The sequence below is a fragment of the Lissotriton vulgaris genome, chromosome 8 (genome assembly GCF_964263255.1).
Source record: "Lissotriton vulgaris chromosome 8, aLisVul1.2, whole genome shotgun sequence".
Lineage (NCBI taxonomy): Eukaryota > Metazoa > Chordata > Amphibia > Caudata > Salamandridae > Lissotriton > Lissotriton vulgaris.
The window spans coordinates 361,585,923-361,609,837 of NC_141696.1; the positions used below are offsets into that span (position 1 = coordinate 361,585,923).

A 23,915-nucleotide genomic window follows, 5' to 3' on the forward strand; every position below is an offset into this window, starting at 1 on the left:
TGCTTCAACCTGGGGCTTCCTCCTCTGAACCCCTATTGATTTTTAATGAGGCACTTACGGAAGTCCTTCTAGGAACATGGTCCAAGCCTAGCAAAGGGGCTCCTGTGAATAGGACGATTGCATGCCGCCATCGCCCAGCTCTGGGTAACCCAAAGTTCCTCAGCCAACACTCCACCCCAGAAAGTTTGGTGGTGCAGGCCTCTACTTCCCAGGGCGCATTCCCTTCCGCACCTCTGGATAGGGAATCCAAGAGCCTGGACTCATTTGTAAAGAAGATGTTTTCTTCCTCCAGTCTGGCATTGCGATCAGTGAATATTGCATGCTTATTGGGCCTTTTTTCTCCCACTCTCTTTGGGAGACGGTTGCGCAGGTGCTGCCACAAGTCACGAGGAGGCCCGGGCTGTGCTCTCACAAGCTGTCAAGGACGGGAGAGATTAAACAAAATTCGCCATAAGATGTAGATTAGATACAACCGACTCACTGGGCAGGTCAATTTCAACGATGACGGCCTTGAGGCGCCATGCCTGGCTCCGTACATCTGGCTTCTCGTGGGATGTCCAAGCCAGTTTGATGGACATGCCCTTTGATGGAACCCGCCTTTTTGAGGAAAAGGCAGACTCAGCCCTGGTCAGGTTCAAGGACTCTCGAGCTACCGCCAGATCCTTGGACCTCTCCTCCTCGTGGCCACTCTTCCTTTTGTGGCAATGAAAGGGGTTTCCAGCCATGTCAGCCCTATCCTAGCCACTATCCTGCACAGACTACCCAAGCAGTGCTTGGACGTGGACACGGTACATTCCGTCCTATGAATCGAGGCCAGAAGTAATCTACCACACTACCCCCAGCAGCCACAGCCTCCAAGCACTCCTAGGCTGATTCACCAGGACCAAACTACTCCAATCGGTGGGAGAATTCATCATCCTCTCCCCTGCTGGAGATCTATAACATCAGAGAAGTGGGTCTTGCAGATCTTCCAGCAGGGATATTCTCTTCCTTTCCTCCTACTATTCTGTAGAGTCAGGAACGCCTGGTAGAGGATCATTTAAAACTGCTCCAAGAGGAAGTTACAGCTCTTTTGGCCAAAGGAGCTATAAAAAGGCTCCCAGTTTCAGAAGTAGGCAGTAGTTGTTATTCCCGCTTTTTTCTGATTCTGAAGAAGAACAAGGGGCTACGGCCCATTTTGTATCTTCGGAACGTCAATCTCTTCCTCAAAAAGGAGAAATTAAAAATGCTCACTTTGGCTCAGGTCTTGTCTGCCCTAGACAATGAGGACTGGATGGTAGCGTTAGACATGCAGGACGCGTGTTTTCATATTTCCATCCTGCCGGCCCACAGGCGTTACCTGCGGTTCAAGGTGGGCCACTAGCGCTTTCAGTTTACTGTGCTCCCCTTCGGCCTTACCAGTGCCCCTAGGTAGTTCACCAAGGTGATGGCGGTGGTTGCAGCTCATCTGCACAGGTTAGGGGTGTCAGTCTTCCCCTACCCCGACGACTGTCTGTTGAAGGCGGGCTCACCGCCGACAGTCCTCTCCCACCTTCAGGGGTTCTCAATAAACGGGCCGAAGTCACACCTGACTCCTTCTCAGATGCTCCCTTTCATCAGAGCTGTTCTGGACACAGTGCAGTTTCGGGTTCATCGTCCCGCGCAGCGAGTCCAGGATATTCAGGCTATGATTCCGATATTTTAGCCTCTATCCTGGATTTTGGTGAGGCTGTTGGGCCTCATGGCCTCCTGCATCCTGTTGGTAAGTCACACGAGATGGCGTATGTGGGCTCTGCAGTGGGACTTAAATTTCCAATGGGCATAGCATCAGGGCGATCTCACTGACGTGGTTCAGATCTTTGAAGGAACAACGAAGGATCTGCAGTGGTGGTTAACGAACCAAGATTTGGTCACCGGCAGACGTCTCTCCCTTCCCCAACCAGATTTCACAATTGTGACGGATGCGTCACTTCTGGGATGAGGCGGCCACATGGGAGAGATGGAGATCAGGGGTCACTGGTCTCCGGCAGAGACGGGGCTCCACATAAACTTGTTGGAGCTCCGAGCGATTCGCCTTTCATTGAAAGCATTTCTACCCTCTGTCAAGGGGAAGTTAGTGCAGGTGTTCACAGACAATACCACCGCCATGTGGTACTGCAACAAGCATGGCGGGGTGGGGCCGTGGACCTTATGTCTGGAGGCTTTGCGTCTCTGGACATGGCTGGAACAGCAGTGCATAACCCTGATGGTTAAACACCTGGCAGGTTCTCTGAACTACAGGGTGGACGATCTGTCGTCGATGCCTACCGCATCATGAATGGCGTCACCAGTCAGAGGTGGCTCAAGGTCTCTTTCAACAGTGGGGAGAACCTTGCTTAGATTCATTCACCTCCGAAGAGAACACGTAATGTCAGCAGTACTGCGCACGGGAGTTTCCAAGGCGGCTATCGCTCGGCGACGCGTTTCATCGCGAGTGCCATCAGGCCTGTTGTATAACTTAAGAAGCAGCGTCATGGATCCAAGCATTCCCTCTTCAAAGGACAAGTCTTTGAAGTCTGCATTCCCGGTTCTACGGCGTCATAGGAAGAATGTGATACCAAAGGGGATGATGAAAGGAGCATTTGAGCAAATCAAACACTCACCCCCAGTCAACTGATCTGGGTTTAATCCATCATCATTCTATAGCTCACTCCACCACCCCAGTTCAGACATGGCCATATGCAAATCAGTCTGACCCTGTGCCTCATGGGAACAGTCCAGCCCGACCTGCCAAGCCATGTCTTCCCCCGACCGGACAAAAGCATCCTGGGACCGGTTTTGGGTTCATAACCCTCATCAGCCAGGCTATCTTGAATCCAGTTGCAAAGTGAGCAAGGGACCCACGTCTGGGCATACCCTGCCAGCTTAAGGCGAACAAAGCGTTACTAAAGGGGATGATGGACTGAGCGTTTGAGCAAATCAAACACTCACTCCCAGTCAACTGATCTGGGTTTAATCCATCATTCTTTAGCTCACTCCACCACCCCAGTCCAGGCATGGCCATATGCAAATCAGTCTAGCCCTGTGACTCATGCAAATGTATGACATTGTTCTGCATTCTGTCCATCAACTGTTGTTTTTGCATTTGTCACCCCGAGTGGGACAGGTATATGGCTGGGTTCATACTGGAATGGCACGGTGAGCAAAAAAAACAATGGATTTAGGCCCAGATCTCTGTACCGGAGTGAATCTATGACATTGTTCTGCATTCTGTCCATCAACTGTTGTTTTAGTAGTTGTCACCCCGAGTGGGACAGGTATGCTCAGACGTGACTCCAGTGCTCTGCATGCCACTGGAATCAAGCTATCCTGGCTGATGAGGGCTGAAAGCCTGAATACGGTCCTAGGATGCTTGTTTCCAGTCCAGGGAGGACCTGGTTTGGCAGGTCGGGCTGGACTGTTCCATGAATGAATGAAGCACAGTCTAATTACAACCCTTCTGTGAACATCAGGAAGCGAGACTGGAAGAATTTTGATATTGTTGCTTTTAATAAAGCCCTGCTCGACCTTGCGCCTAATTATCCACTAGGTTTGGATGACATGGAAGCGGCTGCCAGCTCAGTGAATTCCTGGCTTTTTGAAGCTATCAACATCTGTCTCCCCCTTGCTAAAAAGAAAATAACTGTTCATAAGTCACTTGCCCCTTGGTACAATGAAACACTTCGTCTTCAAAAATCCCAATGCAAAAAATTGGAACGTGCCTGAAGAAAGGACTACTCCATCCCAGCCGGTCTTATATATAAAACGGAACTAAAGCAATATCACAAGGCTTGCGCTCACACTAGAGCCACCTATGCTAATGAAATGATCACTGAAGCAATGAACAAATCTAAAATATTGTTCAATGTAGTCAGAGATCTTGCTGGCTCACAAACTACTGCTATACCCACCCCTCTCTCCAGCAGTAAATGTGATGAACTTGCCCAGTACTTTATTTCTAAAATTGAAAACATTTACCAGGATATTGCTGCCCGTGACGACAACAATGCCTTAACTTATTCATCCTCCATTATGAGCAATGGCGCAGACTCCTTCTCTCTTCTCACCGAACCTTGTTCACCTTCGGCCTCACTATTGACTTGGCCTAATCTTTCTCCTTCTTCTCTACTAGAGATCTTAAACAATATTAAGTCTGGCTCTCCAATTGATCCCTTACCTATTTCAATTTTACGTAAGTTAGAGCTCCCTCAACTTACTATGATCTGCACTTTACTCAATTCCTCACTTAGCTCGGCTACTGTCCATAGTTGTTGGAAGCACGCAATGGTCACCCCGCTATTAAAAAAAACAACAGCGGATCCCAATGTTGCTTCAAATTTCGTCCCATCTCATTACTGCCTGCCTTTTCTAAAATTTTGAAAGGCATATTCATCTGCATTTATCGCATTTTATAGCAACTAACAATCTTCTTCACCCCTCTCAATCTGGTTTTCGTCAGGGATTCTCTACAGAAACCACCCTTCTAGGAGTGACTGAGAATCTTCGCCTACTACTAGATCGAGGCGAATCGGCTGCACTGATATTGCTTGATCTCAGTGCATCCTTCGATACTGTATCTCACAGTATCCATCTTAACAACCTTGCTTCTTTCGGCATTGGCAAAAAAGCATTGCATTGGCTTTCGTCATTCCTTTCTGACCGGACTTTCCAAATCTTTTCTCACAAGTCTACGTCCAATACTTATGTTTCCCCACATGGTGTGCCCCAGGGTTCTATTCTTAGTCCTCTTCTTTTCAATTTTTGTTATTCCTTTGGCCCATATTGCTCATTGTTTTGGTCTGAATTTATTTACTTACGCTGATGATTCGCAAATTGTGTTTTCCCTATCCCAAGCTGATCCCACCTCTTCCTCATCTTTGCAAGCGGGTCTCACCAAAATATCCCGTTGGATGAATCGCAATTTTCTGAAATTAAATAGCGATAAGACGGAGGTATTAGTCTTTATAAACAAACCCGATCTTTGGAGCCCGAGACACTGGCCATCGACCATGGTTTCCTTACCCACTCCATCTGAACGAGTACGCAATGTCGGGGTCATTATTGATAATGATCTATCTATGAAAGACCAGGCCAACAAAGTTGCAGCCACCTGTTTTACCATCCTAAGGTGGTTGAGAAAAATCTTTTAGAATTTGCCTTCTAACACCCAGAGATCTGTAATGACGGACTTGGTGACCTCCAGACTAGACTACGGGAACGTGCTCTACCTGGGGTCTACCATGCACCGTCTCCAATTGGTTCAAAATGCTGCTGCACGGCTTCTCTCTGGTTGTCGAAAACGTGATCATATCACTGAGCGTCTCAAGGAGCTTCACTGGCTCAATCTTGACAACCGGGTAAAATTCAAGGCACTGTGCTTCATGCACAAGATCCAGATTGGAGTCGCCCCCTCCTATCTTCAGTCCCTCGTTAAACCTTATGTTCCTGCTCGTTCACTTTGTTCTTCTTCCCAACACCTTTTTTGTATTCCTAAGTTCAGACTCTTGCGAATGGGCGGTCGCTCTTTCGATACCTTAGGACCCAAACTCTGGAATTCTCTTCCCTTGGACTTGCGGATGGAGAACTCTCATATTCTCTTCCGTAGAGCCGTAAAGACCTGGCTTTTTGTCCAATAATTTTCCCCTTGGATTGTATTTTGCTGCAATTGTCTTTCAGCGCCGGGAAACCCTTACGGGTAGCTGTCGCGCTTAATAAATTTAATAAATAAACAAATAAATAAATAAATAAAATGGGGCACATGGTCAAGACTGATTTGCATATGGCTGGGTTCAAACTGGAATGCCATGGTGAGCCAAAAAAACGATGGATTTAGGCACAGATATCTGTACTGGGGTGAATGTATGACTTCTGTTCTGCATTCTGTCCATCAACTGCTATTTTTGCATTTGTCATAGGAAGAATGGCATCTCGCCTTCTCCTTCACCGCAGGTGACTCCGGAGCATTCTCCAACATGGAGGGGCTCTCCGGCGCCCAGGGAAACCTCTCCTGTGCCTCCAACCACACCGATCCCGGGTCCTGAGTCTCCAGCACCGTAACCAGAACCTCCATGGCCTGCAGGATGCCCAGCCGTGCATAGCTGAGGATGTAGTACACCCCCAGCTACCTGTTCTGTAGATAACCCAGTTATACTGCACTGATTAATATGTGCAAAAAAGAATTTTCATTTGGTGTACATTTTGTTTTTGCACTGGGGTAAGAAAGTAAAACACGTCATCTTCATCTTCCTTTTCTTTAGGAAAGACAACAGGAAAACGCAGAGTTCAAAATAGCAGGGACATGTACAGGCTGGCGACAGGGCTCACAGGCAGCAGCAGTGTTATAGATGAGAGCAGGAGTAAAGAGGAGAAAGAAACAGGAGAGGCGAGAGATAAGACAGAGCTAAGTAGAAGAAAAGGAGAGCAAATCAGATACAAAGAGAAAGCAGCCATGATGTGAAGAAGAGAGAAGACAGAATGAAAGGATGTAGAGGCCAGGAGGACAGTGGAAACAGAAGCAGACAAATGATAAAACGGAGACACAGCTAATCACTTCTAGAAGAGTGATCGTAAAGAGACAAGATCGAGGGGAGAGAGAGCTGAGCATGGATAAAAGTGAAGAGGAAAAAGGGCAGGGGTAGAATGAATAGAGGGCAAATCAGAAATGCTGAGGATAAGGTAACACACCAGGTGTGACAACGATGATAGAAAACAATTAGAGAGGTGAGAAGATAGACTCTTAGAGCAAAGACGTAGGGGACAGACAACAGATCAAGTTTAGAAGATAGAGAGTAAGGCAGTGAGAGTGTTGAAAGTGGGGCTCACCGGAGGAAGAAGTGAGCTGTGGCCTCCTTGGCAAAATTTTCAGCACCTGCACTTTTTTTTTTTAAACAAATTAAGCACTGCAGCCATAAGTCAGCCCAACACCACCGGTCATCCATAGTCTTAAAACCTGATTAGTGTCCCATCTGAGCATCATGGGTATCCGTTGGGGGAGGGGGTGCAGAGTACGCCATCACTTGCACCACTGGAGGTCTATAACATCAGACTGCTGGTTTCTCTAGATTTTCCAAAGGGGCTACTGCCTCCCCTTTGTGACTACTCCTCCACCCATGCCACCCTCTTACGATAGACTGACATCGGACCACACCTCATTACTCTGCCAGGAAGTTTGGGCACTCTTGGCCACTGGAGCAACAGAGATGACGCTGCTATCAGAAATAGGTTGCAGTTGTTATTCCTGCTAGTTTCTAGTGCCCAAGAATGACGGAGGCCTTTATCTTATCCTTGACCCGGCACTCTCTCAGTTTCTTTCAGAAAAAGGAGAAAGTCAAAATGCCCATACTCGCTCAATTCCTGTCTGCCCTGGTTCTTGAGAGATTGGATGGTAGCGTTGGACTTGAAGGACACATACTTCCACATTTCCGTCCTGCCTGCCCACAGACGTTACTGCAGGTCAAGGCAGGTCAAGGTAGGCCGCTTTAAGTTTCCCATGCTCCCCTTTGGCCTTAACAACACCCCTCTGGTGTTCACCAAGGTGATGGTGGTGGTTGCAGCTCATCTGCGAAGATCAGGGTTACTAGTCTTCTCCTATCTCTGCGACTGACTTTTGAAGGCGAGCTCGCCCCAGGCGTTAGTCTCCCACCTCCAGACTATGGTGGACCTCCTACAGTCGCGGGGGCGCGCTATAAATGTGCCGAAGCACCACCTAACCTCTTCTCAAAAACTCTTACATCGAAGCAGTTGTAGACACAGTGCAGTTTCGGACTTATCCTCCCTAACAGTGAGTCCAGAATATTCAGGCTATGACACTGATTTCAGCCTCTATCATGGGTTTCAGTGAGACTTGCGCTGAGGCTTTTGGGCCACAAGGCCTCATGGCCTCCTGCTAATGACACATGCCCATTGACATAAGCAAGCTCTGCAGTGGGACCTGAAGTTCCAGTGGGCGCAGCGTCAGGGTAATCTTTCCGACATAGTCCAGATCTCGGATGGTACTGCAATGGATCTGCATTGGTGGCTGACATACCGCAATTGGGTCAAAGGTAAGTCCTCTCCCTTCTCCAACCAGATCTGACTGTATTGACAGACGTGTCACTCCTAGGATGGGGCGGCCATCTGGGAGAGGTGGAGATCAGAGGGCTCTGGTCTCCGGCGGATTCCGAACTCTACATCAACCTGTTGAAGCTCCATGTGATGCGATTGGAATTGAAAAGCCTTTCTACTCTCCATCAAGGGAAGGCTAGTGCAGGTGTTTCTTGACAACACTACCGCCATGTGGAACTGCAACGAACAGGATGGGGTGGGGTTGTGGACCCATGTCAAGGGGTCCTGTGCCTCTGGACAGGTCTCGAATGTCAGGGCATTTCCTTAGTGGTTCAGCACCTGGCAGACTCTCTGAGCACTGGAACAGTTAAACTCGCCCAAAGATGCCTAGCATATCATGAATGTTGTCTCCACATGGAGGTGGTTCAAGGTCTCTTTCAGCAATGGGGGGAACCTGCCGTTGCCGCTGCCATTTTTAAGGCGGGCTCCCACTCTGAGACACTTTTCAACGTAGGCATGCTTCATGCTGAAGGTTGTCACCCCATCCCACCTAGGCCAGTCCATCACTTTGCCTACCCTTAACGCTCCACCTCATCCCTCTAAGGAAGAGGAGGGTCTTCACTGGCTGGACCCAAAAAGTGCGCGTCCTTCTACTTTGACTGCACAAAATCGTTCCAGGTGGACGATCAACTCATCGTGGGGTATGTCTGAGCCAAGAAAGGGAAGGTCATACAGAAACCACCTCCCAAATGATTGTACACTTCATTAAGACCTGTTATGCGTTGGCCACTAAGTGACCATGAGAGGGGTTGCGTGCACATTCCATCAGGGCAAAGACTGCGATCACTGCGTAAGTATGTGAAGTACAGGTCATGGACATCTGCCAGGCAGCCAATTGGGCCTTAAAGCACACGTTCACCAAGCCTTACTGCCTGGACAATCAGGTCCGTCTGGACAGTCACTTTGCCAGTTCATTCCTGCCGGACTTTCTGGTTTGAATCAGATTTGCAAATCGTCTTCTGGGGACGTTCTGCTTGGGTATCTATTCTAAGGTAAGGAATCTGTGGCTAGAAGTCTATGAGATGAACAAGGTATTTACCTTCAGTAACGCATTATCTCTTAGAGATTGTCTAGCCGTGGATGTCTTAACGACCCATAACCAAAATCAAGTGGAACTACTTGGCCTTGGCGCACTGTTGCCGCTCCACTTCCTAGTGGCAAAAAGCAATTACCATTTTTACATATATAAAAACATACAATCCATTGGTTATGACCAACAACTCAAACTCAAATAAGTGTGTTAAACCAACAACTGGTAATTTTTACTCATATTGAATCATACACAAACATAATACAAAATAACAATTTCATCAGTAGCACTTGAAATCCATCACAAATTTAAAGGATTGCCCTATGCATTTCGGGCCGAGAGGCCCTTCGTCCGGGGCTCAACCTGAAAAAATAAAAAATAAATCAAATGTAACTACATTCATCTTTCAATATCCTAAGGCACAGACTAATACAAAACCACTAGAATTTCTATATACAACATTCTAATTCAATTATATCACTTTTAACATGTGGTACTAATGGACATGAATGTAACAACTATGACATTGCAAATAAGTGCACCTCTGAAAACAAACAAGGTAAAAAAGAGATAAAGATGAGAGTGCAGACTCAAAGAAACAAAAAGTCATTTGTACGATGTACCATCTGTTTATAAAACATACACAATGTTGAAATGAAACTTACTCGACAAAATTCCAAGGTAAGAAGATCCATGCCCCAAGGCATGAGAGTCTGTCGCTCGTGGCAACTGTAAGTAATAATACAAATGCTATGTCAAAAGGTGGTCAAAAAATGTCTAAATGTTATCCAAAAAGATGTAACCAAGAGTGATACCACAGACTGATATACTGACCTCAGCTACTCGATGGACTGGGAAGTCTTAGCAAAGAATGCACGAAGAGAGTGTCACAGTAAATGACTACATTAACCGAAGATAAAGACTGCAAAATAACAAAGTTCAAATCACCATCTGTCCTGGGATAATCACAGTGCCTCACTACTCACACGAACAACCACGAAACCTACCTGTTCTGTGACTGATGACTACTGCTCATTAGACATTTCCAAAACCTGCCGCCTCTCAGACACGAAAAACGGTAAAATCCGCTCTGCTTCTGTAAACACAACAAACCTCGATGAAAAACCTTTTACCGCTCAATGGCCCAGGTCGGACAATACAATCAAGCACGTGACCCTCAGCGTACCTGTAATCACAAAATAAACCAGTTCGAACGTTCACTTCTCTGACCTGCGGGAGGATGTGGCATAATCCCGAAACGTTACGCATGCTTGTTAAACCTACCGTAAAAACAAACGACGGACAATGCCCGCATCATGTAAACAAACCGCAGAGTCGTAACAGGAACTACCTCCGCCATTTCAAAAGCACCAAGAATAACATACCAAACCATACTAAGTCGTCATTGTAGCCTCAACGCTGATATGCTGATTATTTTGATGTTGCTACCCGAGGCATATCAGCGTTGAGGCTACAATGGCGACTTAGTATGGTTTGGTATGTTATTCTTGGTGCTTTTAAATTTTTTTGTTTTTGAACGTATCCTTGCTCATTTCTATCACTTCTCTCTCAGGAGAATCATTGAGATGCAATCCCTAACGGGTGAGGAAACATTTATTGAGATGCATAGATGTAGAGTAGTTTTAAGTAAAGCCCCAAATTTCTTCCAAATAATAGTTTACCTTTTATGTAAACAAGACTTTTGACTTGCCCATTTTCTTTCTCTGGACTATGGCACCAGTGGCACCACATGTACGCAAGCACACCCTTACGCCAAACTAAGTGCATAGGTAGGGTGTAGTAGCTACTCTTTGTTGCTTTTGCCAAAACCTCCCACAGGCAATCCTATTTTTGTGGGTGGCAGTGCTGTACAGATTGTTAAATTTATACTGACTTGTTGTGCATTATATGTGGTGTCTAGAGCACTTATCCCTCAAAGTAAGCCAGCCACTATGCCTTCTTAGGGAGAAATCCCATGGCAGACATATGTAAAGCTCCTACTCTGTCGACATAATTTATCAAACGTTGTGTAAACATTCAAGCCTGTCAGGAGCCCTTAGTTGGCTATACAGTTTCAAGAACTTTGTTCAAACATCTGCATCTTCCGCTTGCTAGCAAACCCTAGGGGATGTACTGTTTTATAGTCTAAGCAGAGCATGTGCATCTACAGCATGCTACAGATGGAAAATGTTACGCTGTGACTATCAGTTCTTAGCTTATAGTCCTGAATATACACATTCACTCCTCCCCTTAAGCAAATGGCAATCCAAGAGGTTTTGCACTTTCTGTCCCTTCACAATGCACAGTTCGTATATTTGGTCTTATTGCACTACACTCTACTGACATTACTCAACCGCTGGTGAAGAAATAATCTAAGGTGAAGTCTATGTCCCGGTGCATTGTGGACTGCGGAAAGAGTCATGAAATACATTGTGACCAAAAACACATTAATGATTCACTTTTGGCCATCAAAACAGACACAGTGACTGCTAAATCCCTAGGCAAGCTGCAGTATCGCAGATTTCCCCTTTGAGGAGCTCAAGGCAGGGTGTTTTCTTCCTACAGAGGAGCATCTCTGCTAATACCACCAATATCGGTCCCATCAGTCCCAATATAGGCCTCCATATCAACAGCAGCTATATCACCATCCATGGGCCATATGTGGCTTTCCATCACCAGTTGTTCATAATATCTTATGCCAAGTCATGCAGGCTCCAAGAGTCTAATCCAATGAAAAGGGAGTACTGGTATCTCCGAAAACGACACCGCCGCAATGTCCAAGAAATGCCTGTTTATATGTTGAGGTAGAAAGTACCCAAAGCGACACAGCGCCTTGATAAGTCTGTCCACTTGCAAAGTCTCCTGAGTAAGTTGCTGGAAACAGAGTCTCTGAATAATTGAAGGATGGAAAGCCTCATATGGTTTAATAAAGGCTGCAACTAAGATGTTTCCTTTTCAAAACATTAGATTTTCCAAACATACCTGTGGTCACTGTGCTATGTCTTGTTCATCTAAACGTATCCATGACATTTGTTACTTGTTTTGTTATGTTTAGTCCATTTTATAAAACAATGCATGCCACATAGCAGCTTATAGTGTTCATGTCCCCATTTCAAATGACGAGTACCACGTCCTCACTGTACTAGGTTTCATTCCCCTCAAGTTAGTGTTAGTAGCTCTTATAGCGCTCTGCTCACACCTTTCATTTTTGTTGATTTTAAGCCCACAATAATGAACCCAACCGGATGGGTGGAAGGCGCATGAGAGAATAGTACAATTAACAGCTGTTAACAAAGGACAGAATGTGAGTTGTAATAATGACATCTATCCTGCAAATATATCCCAACACAGTAAAATCGACACACTAATGGTCAATGTATATTTCTTGTCCCTGTTTCACACACTCACCGCGCTTAGAATGCGGGTGTGCTACCATGTGCTACCATGCTTACTTCCATCATTCTAAGCCTTCGGATTGGTTGAGCAAATCACAGCTTTTTCACATATGATGCTTTTAGTTGTACCTCACACTAGAGATGGTCCTCATTGGTAGGTAAAATGTATTAAAAGTGCTACTTCCTAGCACAGTGTGGGCAATAAGGCTATTCGCTGCCTTATCCTTTCCAGTCCTATCACTACATGTTGATGCACAGACCTGCTCTCCCTAAGTCTACTTTCCCTTCCCTAACTGTTCACTCTATTGAGTAAGAATTGTAATGCAGGCAACCAGTTTTTAACATCCGCACATGCTATTTAAGTTGATTTGTGATTAAAAATTGAACTTTATGTCCTGTGTTCTTAATGTTTTCCGGAATTTACGAACCTGTATATGGGGCACATAGCTGCACAAATTTACTTTTGGCAGTATTACATCTATAAAATGTCAGCCTGCTATAAATGAGTTGATGAATAAATGCAGCTGTTTATTTATTTGGTTTCTTTGATTTCCTTTACTTAGTGTGTTTTCTCTTGCAGATTTTATTTGATACCCAGGCTCCATTAAATGCCATCAATAAACTCCCAACTGTGCCAATGCTGGGTCTTACACAGCGGACAAACACTGCTTATCAATGTTTCTCAATCCTGCCCCAATCACCCACCCACATCAGATTGGCCTTCAGGAACATGTATTGTATTGACATTTATTGCCGGAGTCGCGGAGTGGTGGCAATACGTGATGGAGCGTACAGTCTTTTTGACAACAGTAAAATAGTTGAAGGCTTTCACCCTGCACCAGGGTTAAAGGTAATAATGACTTTTGGATTGTGTATATGAATGATTTGTTTTTTTGTGTAATGGATTACAAACATAATTGTTGGAAAGTGGTAAACAAGGTACCAAACAGTCAACACATAAATTTTTTCTTTCACTCCCTCTCAATATATGCAAGTCATCTAACTGTACCTTTTTCCTGAAAAAACTCTGTGCTTATTCTTTGCCAAATCATTTCAGGTCTGCGGTTTTACAAAAACAAATAAAGTGCAGAACATAAAGATAAATGCTTGGAATAACTTCACAGAAATCTCTAGTTCCCGTTTTTCTAATTAATGAGTAAGCATAGTTACCACATGACTTCTTTTATGTAGCTAGGACTGACCTTGTTGTGATAAACCTATGGGGTTACGACTAATGCATAGCTCATCCAAAAGTTTGAACCTTCTGTGCATGGGGGCAGGGAGGGTGCTGAATAAGCATTGACAAAAACTCCTTGCAACCTACAGAGAGTAGAGTGTCCAAATGGAGTAACTTGGGACTACAATTTGAGTGCCACACTATTGTGGTCCTGGTGCTCCTGATGCAAACAATAGTTCCCACAGAGGATGCTGTTCTGAAATGTACATATGGCCTTAAAGTAAGGCTCCAGAACTTTAAAAATTCAAAGTTAGGAATGGCTAGTGAAAATAAAATGCTGCAGCACTTTTACAGTTTGTTTCAACCCACCTCTCTTTGTTGCAACATCAAAGTTGATGGCATTTTAATGAAAGGTGGTCTAGGTCAGTAAAATGTTCAGATATAGTTAGCCACTTTTTACCTGTGAGTACAGTCTTAAAATACCCCAGCAAGTGGATAAACCTTACAATGATGGCTAATTATAAAGTGAAAGACACAACATTTCTGATGGATACTCCTAACTGCAGATTCCTCACCTTGTGGAAACCCCCCAGGGCGGCAGACAGGATCTGGAGAATTTTCTCTGCAATTCCCTTGCACTCCTGTAGGTGCCTTGTTCATTTACGTCCAGCCCTGGAAATGACTCCAGAACCACATACAGGCACAACCCAGTGTGTTGATGGTTCCTTTCTTACTACGCCTTTCTCTGCAGATCTGGAGCTCGCTTCCTTACTTTCTGTCTTTTGACAGAACTTATTTCTGTCAACGTTATATACAATGTGTAGAGGACATGTCGCTTCCCCCCCCCCCCCCCCCCTAAAAATTACAGGCGTCGAACCCTGCATGGACTTCCATAAGCCGATGATGGTGACAGACCCCCCACCAGGTATGTCTCTAGGTTCCTCACATGACTCAAAGTCCTGTGACAACTGCACTAGTATGAACCTGTAGACCATCCGAGACCCCGAGGCAAAGCTCTATGTGGCTGAACACTTTCGGAAAGCATGTAAGGGCCTGTCAACGCATAAGGACTGGTCTTGCTTGAGGATGCAAATGTGTTCTCGAGAAAGGCTCTTTTCTCACTCCAAGTAGTCATATAAGTTGAAGTCCAAGAAATACTATAAGCAGTCTAAACAGGACTCACCTTCTTCTGCGCCACTCTGGTCAAGAGAAGCTGTGTGGATATCAGTGTTCCTACGGATATAGGTCCCGGTCCTCCACTGTGGGCCCGATCCCTCAGCTTGGTTCAATCCAACCTGAATTCCTGGGTCCTTGTATGAGCCATCAATCAATCAATCAATCAATCAATCAAAGCATTTATATAGCGCACTTCTCTTCCAGGGGATCCTCATCAAAGTCATAAGCACTGAATATTCCCGCCCATGTGCGGGACCCCGGAAACAATATAAAAATATATATGTATAAAACACATATATCTCGCTCCACATATATGTATGTACATATATCATTTTTCTCACATCAATGCAGCCCCAAACTGAGGCTAAACAATGCAAACACATATACATGAACTGCAATTAGTAAGGAATCAAAAAACACATTAGGTCAAAAAATCCTTGAACTTTGTGTTTTAATGAGTCAAACCACTCATAAATCCTGAAAATTGCTTATAAATAGACATTGTTAGCCCTCAGGCTGCATTGCAAAACAATATCATAGAAAATGAAACCATTTTCACAAAAACTGGCACCGTGCCTTTAAGGCAGCCATGACCCCAGGCTTCCCATCATGCCTCAGGGGTGACAGTTAGGTCAGTTGTTCTTTCCGGCTCCTTCAGTCAGGACCCTGGTGAAACAGCTCCTTTTCTTTTTGACTTTCTGTCAAAAAATATTCAGCTTTTACTAGAATTTTTGACTTCACTCGACGTCTTTTAGACATAGTGCTGTTTGAACACTTTTTGTGCTTAAAAAAGGTATTTTTCCTGTTAAAGATGCCTTCTCTCTTCAACAACTGTCCTTCATGTGGAAGGAAAAAGGCAAAGACTGACTCTCATTCAGTCTGTATCCTGTGCCTACCAGACTCTCATTCCTCTAAAACCTGTGAACACTGCCAGGTTTTGTCTTCCAGGACTCTTAAGGATCGAGAGAGAATTAGAGCTTATGGACTTTCTGAGAGAGGAAGATCTCCCAAGAAGCAGAAAAGTCGGAAGACGCGGTCGACGTCGAGAGGAGCCCCGACTGGTTCACATTCGACGTCGGGATCGGCGTTGGAGAAGCAGTCGACGGCGACGAAGAAGATGTCTTCAGCGTCTACATTGAAGGTACCTCCGCTTCAGTCAGCGTCGAGGGACAGGTCGCCGTCGCAGCGGAAGAGCTCGACGACGAGCCGTATGACGTCGAAACAGCATCGTCATGCTGTGACGTCGAGGCATTCTCTGTCGTCGTCGGTCCACCGACGTTCGACGTCGAGCCATCCTCCGTCGACGACTAGCCATGGTCGTTCGACGTCGAGGGAGCCTCTGTGGACACATCGGTCGACGTCGATGCAGCCAACGTCGACGCCTGGACGAGAGCGTTCGACGTCGGAGCGGCATTTGGAGTCGAGGCACGCCCAGTCGCCGTCAAATCAACGGCGATCGGCGTCGAAACAGCCTCCATCGACGTCGAGCAGACAGCCTTCAACGTCGAAGGACAGCCATCGCCACCCGAGGTCGACTGAGAAATCACGGTCGACGTCGAGGGAGCCTCTTCCTGCTCGGCGCTCGGCGTCGATACCACCACCGTCGAGGGATCAGCAAAGATCCAGGGAGAGAAGTTCTTCACAAACAAAGAACGTTACTCCTACAAAATCAAAGGAGGTGGTTCGGGACAAGGGAAGTGACTTGTCGGTCCAGACTCATGCCCTAGAGCCACAGTTGGGGTCTCCAGGCTCAGCATCGGCTGTGGAGGTGGAACAATCTCCAGTGCAGGATCCCCCCGCCAAGAGACGGAGACTTGCAGAAGAAAGATCTCGCTCAAGGTCTCCCTCTGGATCTCTGGTGAGTCTTTCGTCATCATCCTCATCATCTCGGAGTGGCAGATCCTCGGATGGACGGAGCGGAGCATCTAATAGGGGGAGGTCCGAATCCCCTGCAAGATCGCAACAGGATCGAACGGATCGACCTCAACGGTCGCGTACACATGAGAAGGATCCCGTACACAAGTCTCCTTCTGTTCATCTTTCCCCAAGGTGGAATAGACCTCTTCACCACTGGGCAAAGGACAAGGAGACGGCAGAGCGCATAAAGCGATATCGAGACCAACCTCTTCCCCGCAGAGAAAGGTCTCGTTCTAAGCACTCAAGCAAGAGACATTCTCGTCACAGAGAGAGATCTCGTTCCAAGACGCGTTCTAGCAGAAGAACTAGGTCCAGGAGGTCAAGATGTAGGAGAGTAGGGTCTGCAATCCCATGATCACCCAGATTTTTCGCTTTTGTTTCACTAGTTTACGACTTTCTCTGGCTGTGGGCCTGCTAATCAGACCCACAGCCTGGCTGTTCTCTTTCTAAAATTACGACATGTACCCTAGGTGCATTTACCAATTGGTACTGGGCCACCTTATCAGACCCTGTAACTCAGGGCATAGGTGTACCCAGGGCCGCCAGGGGCTGCAGCATGTATTATGCCACCCCTGGCTGGCCTCCTAAATTTGACACAACTGGCTGCGTGACAGCTGGGGCGAAGTCGTGTACACACACTTTGCTTTAGATATAGTAGCACTATATCTAACCATACAATGGACACTCGAGTTCCTATCAGTCACTCCTATGGCAGGCCTTGACAATCCTGAAGGCAGAGTGCATGGGCTCGTGTGAACTAAGCTCTGGCCCGAGCCGAGCCCGGTTGCAGCTTGCGGAATCAAGACCCAATGGCTGTTCCATGATGACGCGTACCATATCGGTAACTTCGGTGTTGCGTTATCAAGACATGTCGAGTAAGGTGTCATACGAATCGGGATGCTGCCCTCTCCCCAACTCTGGCGACGAGGTTAGCATTCCGCCCTTCTAGAGGGACACGACATGTACGTAACTGTGAACCCCGGTTAAAGTTAACTAAAGCCTCAGCTCCACAAAATGGATGCTGCCACCACAGACACGAGTCTGACCTCCTGCTGCTGGGAGGCCTTCCAGCGAGGAGAGCTTGGACAAAGGGTTTCCTGTCGAGGGCGGTGTTCGCACCGTCCCAGACAGGGTTTGTGTATTCTGGGTAGGTAGGGCTTTTGCGAGAAGGTGACTGCGGAGTGGCACCCCGGTGCTCACTACGCATCTGCCGGTTAGAACCAGTTCCAGGGGCGACAGCCCTGGCCTGGGGAAAGTCTGGCAGGGGAGAGGGGTGTAACTACCCCCCTTCCTGGTCCCACCCTTAGGGCAGGACCTAGTCATGTACCCACCCCTTTCTTTAGAATAAAGGCCGGAGCGGGGACCCTTCCAAATTAGATCATCTTTGAATCAAGAATACTTTCTACGAAAGGACTTCGAGACTCTTCTCAAGATTTCTCCCTTGTGACTAAGGAGTAGTCACCCTGCATCAGCGGGCACCATCTAAGAACTCTGCGGTTTGCTGTAAGTCCTTCCTCAAGGAATCCGACGGCCCAGCTCGACGAGAACCGGCTTCCCTGGCACCTCTGACCTCTACCCACGTCATCAGCTTAGCTGTGCTCTGTGGGTGCGACGAGACCTCGAGGGACCGGCCATCATCAAAACCTGCACGCTTTCTTAACCAGCACGACCATCGAGGTAACTCTCTGGTGAGTGCTCTGGGGTCCGAGAAGCCCCGACCCTGAGCCGCTCCAGCATCGAAGTGCAGTCTCCCAGCATCTCCACGATCTGCGTGGGGCCCTTCTGCTCGCTGCTCAGCACGTTGTCTGGTCACTAGCCGCTGGCTTGTGCCCTTCTGTGACGACATCCGGAAATCAACACTGCTGGTCTGGTTGCTCCAGACCGGCCCTTGCTTCCATCTTTTCGAGAAGCACCCCGGACCCTCCTGGTCCACTCAAGACGCCATCTTAGGCCCACCACGTGGCCCTGAGATTTGCCAAGGCTTGTTGCCCCATCCTGGGCCCAGCGACGCCGACAGCATCATCCTTCGTGGGACAGCTCGCACCTCCACCGTGGTCGCCGACAACGCCTCCTGGTCCGTGAGACTGCCGAGCCTAGCGTCGCCCACTCACCTGGTCGAGGTGACGGCCAACCGGTGCCTTCCTGGTACCCTCTGACTACTGGCTAGTAGTACGAACTTGGTCCCCTCTGCTTTCAGGTATCATCAATCTCCGATCCAGGCTTGGATCTCTACGAACTATTCATCACTGGTCGCCGGCCAGCAACTCCTTTTCTTCCGGCTCCTGGCTCGTCAGCGAAGACCCCGACGCCTGTAAGACTTGTGCAGCCGCAGCCCTCGTGGCTAGGTAACTCGGCATTTCGGTGCCTGCATAGCCTCTTTACTCTAGGGTCCCGAGTCCCTCGCTTCCGACTTGCCTTATCGGGTCCACCCGAGACCTTAACCTTTCCGTGTCCTCGGACACTTGTTTTAATTGTGCACTTGAAGTATTTGCTAAAGAGATTTGGTTTGTGCTTAGTACCCTGTCCTCATAAAGAGTACAGGGCTGTTGTGATTCTTAATAATTATACTGTTTATTTTCATAACACTTGTGTGGTGTCCTTTCACTGGGTGTTCAAGGGGTACATGTGTGGTAAACAGCTGGCTTAACGCGCCCTCTCGAGTCTTTAGCCTTAGACTGCTCGTATCCACGCTACTAGGATAGCTGGTCTATAGGTTGACTTACAACCAAACACCATAAGGGTCGTTGGAACGATACATAGCGGTCGCTAGAATAGCGAACGTTGCATATCGGGCCAACTTCTCACATTGGTGGCAGCGGTGGGATTTGAGCTTGCTGTTGTTTTACCACACGTATCCTAAGAATATCTTGTTGAAAGATCACACAAGTACTGTTAGTACATATAACTAAAGCTTAGAATACTCTGAGTTCTACTGAACCAGCTGTTGTAGCTCCTCAAGGCTTAGCACACCTTGGCTGCAACTCTTAGCAAGGGAACAGTAGATAAACACGTAGTGTAGGTAGGTGCATCACTTACACCACACTAGAAGCAGTATGTCGGACAAAGGAGGAAACTCTGAGTCTCCCCTTGTGTCAGTCGACCCTCCACAGGTCATCTCCTCAAGATATACTGCGCTTAACTTCCATGAGTTACGACAAGTATGTACCTCTAGGAAGATTAAGCAAGGGGCTAACCCCACCACCTCCTTTCTGATTGGTCTCCTAGAGACTTATGATGCCAGAAAGGCTGAGAAGCTTCTTAGCCATTCTAATCCAGAAGGAGACATGCCTCCCCTTGAGGGAACCAGAGACGATCCTGACCTCATCCACCTCGCAACTGAGAACGAAGATGCGGAGGACGATGAGGATGAGGATCCCTCTGGGGATGAGGCAGATAAGGGACAGGTAGAAGTCGTTAGACTAAGCAGGTCCAACTTAAGCAAACATGATAGTGGTACTGGGGCGCCCCCAGCGCTACTGTCAGGTCCGCTTAACATTGGGAATGGACGAGCCCGATCTCTGTCAAGAGACTCTGGCAGATCCCTTCAAACCAATGGCTCTCGCAACTCTTCGCAAAGAGGGATGACGTCCCCTCAGTTCTTCAGTCGTTCAGACATATGTTTTCTCTAACACCCAGTCAGACCGATTGGTGCACCCATGAGGTTGACACTGGTGACAGCTTGCCAGTTAAGAGTAAAATCTACCGGCAGCCTGATCACGTTAGAGACTGCATCAAGAGTGAAGTGCAGAAAATGTTGGAGCTGGGAGTCATTGAACCCTCTGATAGCCCGTGGGCTAGTCCCGTAGTTCTAGTGCCGAAACCTCACACCCAGGGTGGTAAGAGAGAGATGAGGTTTTGCGTAGACTACAGGGGTCTCAATGCAGTCACTAAGACTGACGCCCACCCAATACCAAGGGCAGACGAGCTTATCGATAGATTGGCTCCGGCCAACTACTTAAGTACGTTTGACCTGACAGCTGGGTATTGGCAAATCAGGTTAGCTGAGGACGCCAAGCCTAAAACCGCATTTTCAACCCCTGGTGGGCATTATCAGTTCGTGGTGATGCCCTTTGGTCTGAAAAATGCACCTGCCACCTTCCAACGGTTGGTGAATCAAGTCCTTACCGGGCTGGATGACTTCTGTGCGGCGTATCTTGACGATATTGCTGTCTTTAGCTCCACCTGGGAGGATCACCTGGTCCACCTGCGGAAAGCGTTAGAGGCTCTGCAAGCGGCAGGCCTCACTATCAAGGCCACCAAGTGCCAGATAGGGCAGACACAGGTTGTATACCTGGGCCACCTTGTAGGTGGAGGCCAGGTTCAGCCACTGGAGAGCAAGATACAGTCAATCAGGGACTGGGCTCCTCCAACCACCCAGACTCAGGTTCGAGCTTTCTTGGGCCTGACTGGTTACTATAGGAAGTTTGTCAGGAACTATGGTTCAATTGTGACACCACTAAATGAACTGACAAGTAAGAAAATGCCAAAAAAGGTTCAGTGGACAGCGAGCTGTCAAAAAGCATTCGATGACCTAAAGCAGGCCATGTGCACGGCGCCTATCCTCAAGAGTCCGGACTACTCCAAACCATTCATTGTCCAAACAGATGCTTCTGAGTTGGGTGTGGGAGCTGTTCTTTCTCAACTGAATTTTGATGGTCAAGACCAGCCCATTGCTTTTATAAGCAGAAGGCTGACCCCTAGAGAGAAGAATTGGTCAGCTATTGAGAGGGAGGCCTTTGCTGTGGTTTGGGCCCTGAAGAAGTTGAGGCCATACTTGTTTGGCACTCACTTCAAGATTCAGACCGACCATAAGCCCCTCTTGTGGCTAAATCAGATGAAGGGTGAAAACCCCAAACTGCTTAGGTGGTCCATTTCCCTACAGGGGATGGACTTTACAGTGGAACATAGACCTGGTACTGATCATGGCAATGCCGATGGGCTCTCCAGATATTTCCACTTAGAACAAGAAGACTCACCTGGTCAAGGTTAGCTTATTGTTCCGACGTTTGGGGGGGGGGGTCATGTAGGAGAGTAGGGTCTGCAATCCCATGATCACCCAGATTTTTCGCTTTTGTTTCACTGGTTTACGACTTTCTCTGGCTGTGGGCCTGCTAATCAGACCCACAGCCTGGCTGTTCTCTTTCTAAAATTACGACATGTACCCTAGGTGCATTTACCAATTGGTACTGGGCCACCTTATCAGACCCTGTAACTCAGGGCATAGGTGTACCCAGGGCCGCCAGGGGCTGCAGCATGTATTATGCCACCCCTGGCTGGCCTCCTAAATTTGACACAACTGGCTGCGTGACAGCTGGGGCGAAGTCGTGTACACACACTTTGCTTTAGATATAGTAGCACTATATCTAACCATACAATGGACACTCGAGTTCCTATCAGTCACTCCTATGGCAGGCCTTGACAATCCTGAAGGCAGAGTGCATGGGCTCGTGTGAACTAAGCTCTGGCCCGAGCCGAGCCCGGTTGCAGCTTGCGGAATCAAGACCCAATGGCTGTTCCATGATGACGCGTACCATATCGGTAACTTCGGTGTCGCGTTATCAAGACATGTCGAGTAAGGTGTCATACGAATCGGGATGCTGCCCTCTCCCCAACTCTGGCGACGAGGTTAGCATTCCGCCCTTCTAGAGGGACACGACATGTACGTAACTGTGAACCCCGGTTAAAGTTAACTAAAGCCTCAGCTCCACAAAATGGATGCTGCCACCACAGACACGAGTCTGACCTCCTGCTGCTGGGAGTCCTTCCAGCGAGGAGAGCTTGGACAAAGGGTTTCCTGTCGAGGGCGGTGTTCGCACCGTCCCAGACAGGGTTTGTGTATTCTGGGTAGGTAGGGCTTTTGCGAGAAGGTGACTGCGGAGTGGCACCCCGGTGCTCACTACGCATCTGCCGGTTAGAACCAGTTCCAGGGGCGACAGCCCTGGCCTGGGGAAAGTCCGGCAGGGGAGAGGGGTGTAACTACCCCCCTTCCTGGTCCCACCCTTAGGGCAGGACCTAGTCATGTACCCACCCCTTTCTTTAGAATAAAGGCCGGAGCGGGGACCCTTCCAAATTAGATCATCTTTGAATCAAGAATACTTTCTACGAAAGGACTTCGAGACTCTTCTCAAGATTTCTCCCTTGTGACTAAGGAGTAGTCACCCTGCATCAGCGGGCACCATCTAAGAACTCTGCGGTTTGCTGTAAGTCCTTCCTCAAGGAATCCGACGGCCCAGCTCGACGAGAACCGGCTTCCCTGGCACCTCTGACCTCTACCCACGTCATCAGCTTAGCTGTGCTCTGTGGGTGCGACGAGACCTCGAGGGACCAGCCATCATCAAAACCTGCACGCTTTCTTAACCAGCACGACCATCGAGGTAACTCTCTGGTGAGTGCTCTGGGGTCCGAGAAGCCCCGACCCTGAGCCGCTCCAGCATCGAAGTGCAGTCTCCCAGCATCTCCACGATCTGCGTGGGGCCCTTCTGCTCGCTGCTCAGCACGTTGTCTGGTCACTAGCCGCTGGCTTGTGCCCTTCTGTGACGACATCCGGAAATCAACACTGCTGGTCTGGTTGCTCCAGACTGGCCCTTGCTTCCATCTTTTCGAGAAGCACCCCGGACCCTCCTGGTCCACTCAAGACGCCATCTTAGGCCCACCACGTGGCCCTGAGATTTGCCAAGGCTTGTTGCCCCATCCTGGGCCCAGCGACGCCGACAGCATCATCCTTCGTGGGACAGCTCGCACCTCCACCGTGGTCGCCGACAACGCCTCCTGGTCCGTGAGACTGCCGAGCCTAGCGTCGCCCACTCACCTGGTCGAGGTGACGGCCAACCGGTGCCTTCCTGGTACCCTCTGACTACTGGCTAGTAGTACGAACTTGGTCCCCTCTGCTTTCAGGTATCATCAATCTCCGATCCAGGCTTGGATCTCTACGAACTATTCATCACTGGTCGCCGGCCAGCAACTCCTTTTCTTCCGGCTCCTGGCTCGTCAGCGAAGACCCCGACGCCTGTAAGACTTGTGCAGCCGCAGCCCTCGTGGCTAGGTAACTCGGCATTTCGGTGCCTGCATAGCCTCTTTACTCTAGGGTCCCGAGTCCCTCGCTTCCGACTTGCCTTATCGG

General features: G+C 48.1%; 1 protein-coding gene and 1 long non-coding RNA gene across 4 annotated transcripts in view; one reads left to right on the forward strand and one right to left on the reverse strand.

Annotated features, from left to right (window-relative positions):
• The window catches only part of MED14 (mediator complex subunit 14), a 1,095,522-nt gene that overhangs the window by 724,166 nt on the left and 347,441 nt on the right, over positions 1-23,915 (forward strand). For all 3 annotated transcript variants that reach the window (XM_086934128.1, XM_086934129.1, XM_086934130.1), the window contains exon 21: positions 13,106-13,375. In XM_086934128.1, coding sequence (XP_086790254.1) covers positions 13,106-13,375 — 270 coding nt within the window. The remainder of the gene's footprint in view (positions 1-13,105; positions 13,376-23,915) is intronic.
• On the reverse strand, positions 9,366-10,410 carry LOC147697045 (uncharacterized). Its single transcript, XR_015299136.1, has 5 exons — positions 10,317-10,410; positions 10,138-10,226; positions 9,965-10,052; positions 9,796-9,859; positions 9,366-9,493 (listed from the first exon to the last, which is right to left on the reverse strand). It is a non-coding gene; the product is annotated as an uncharacterized LOC147697045 (long non-coding RNA).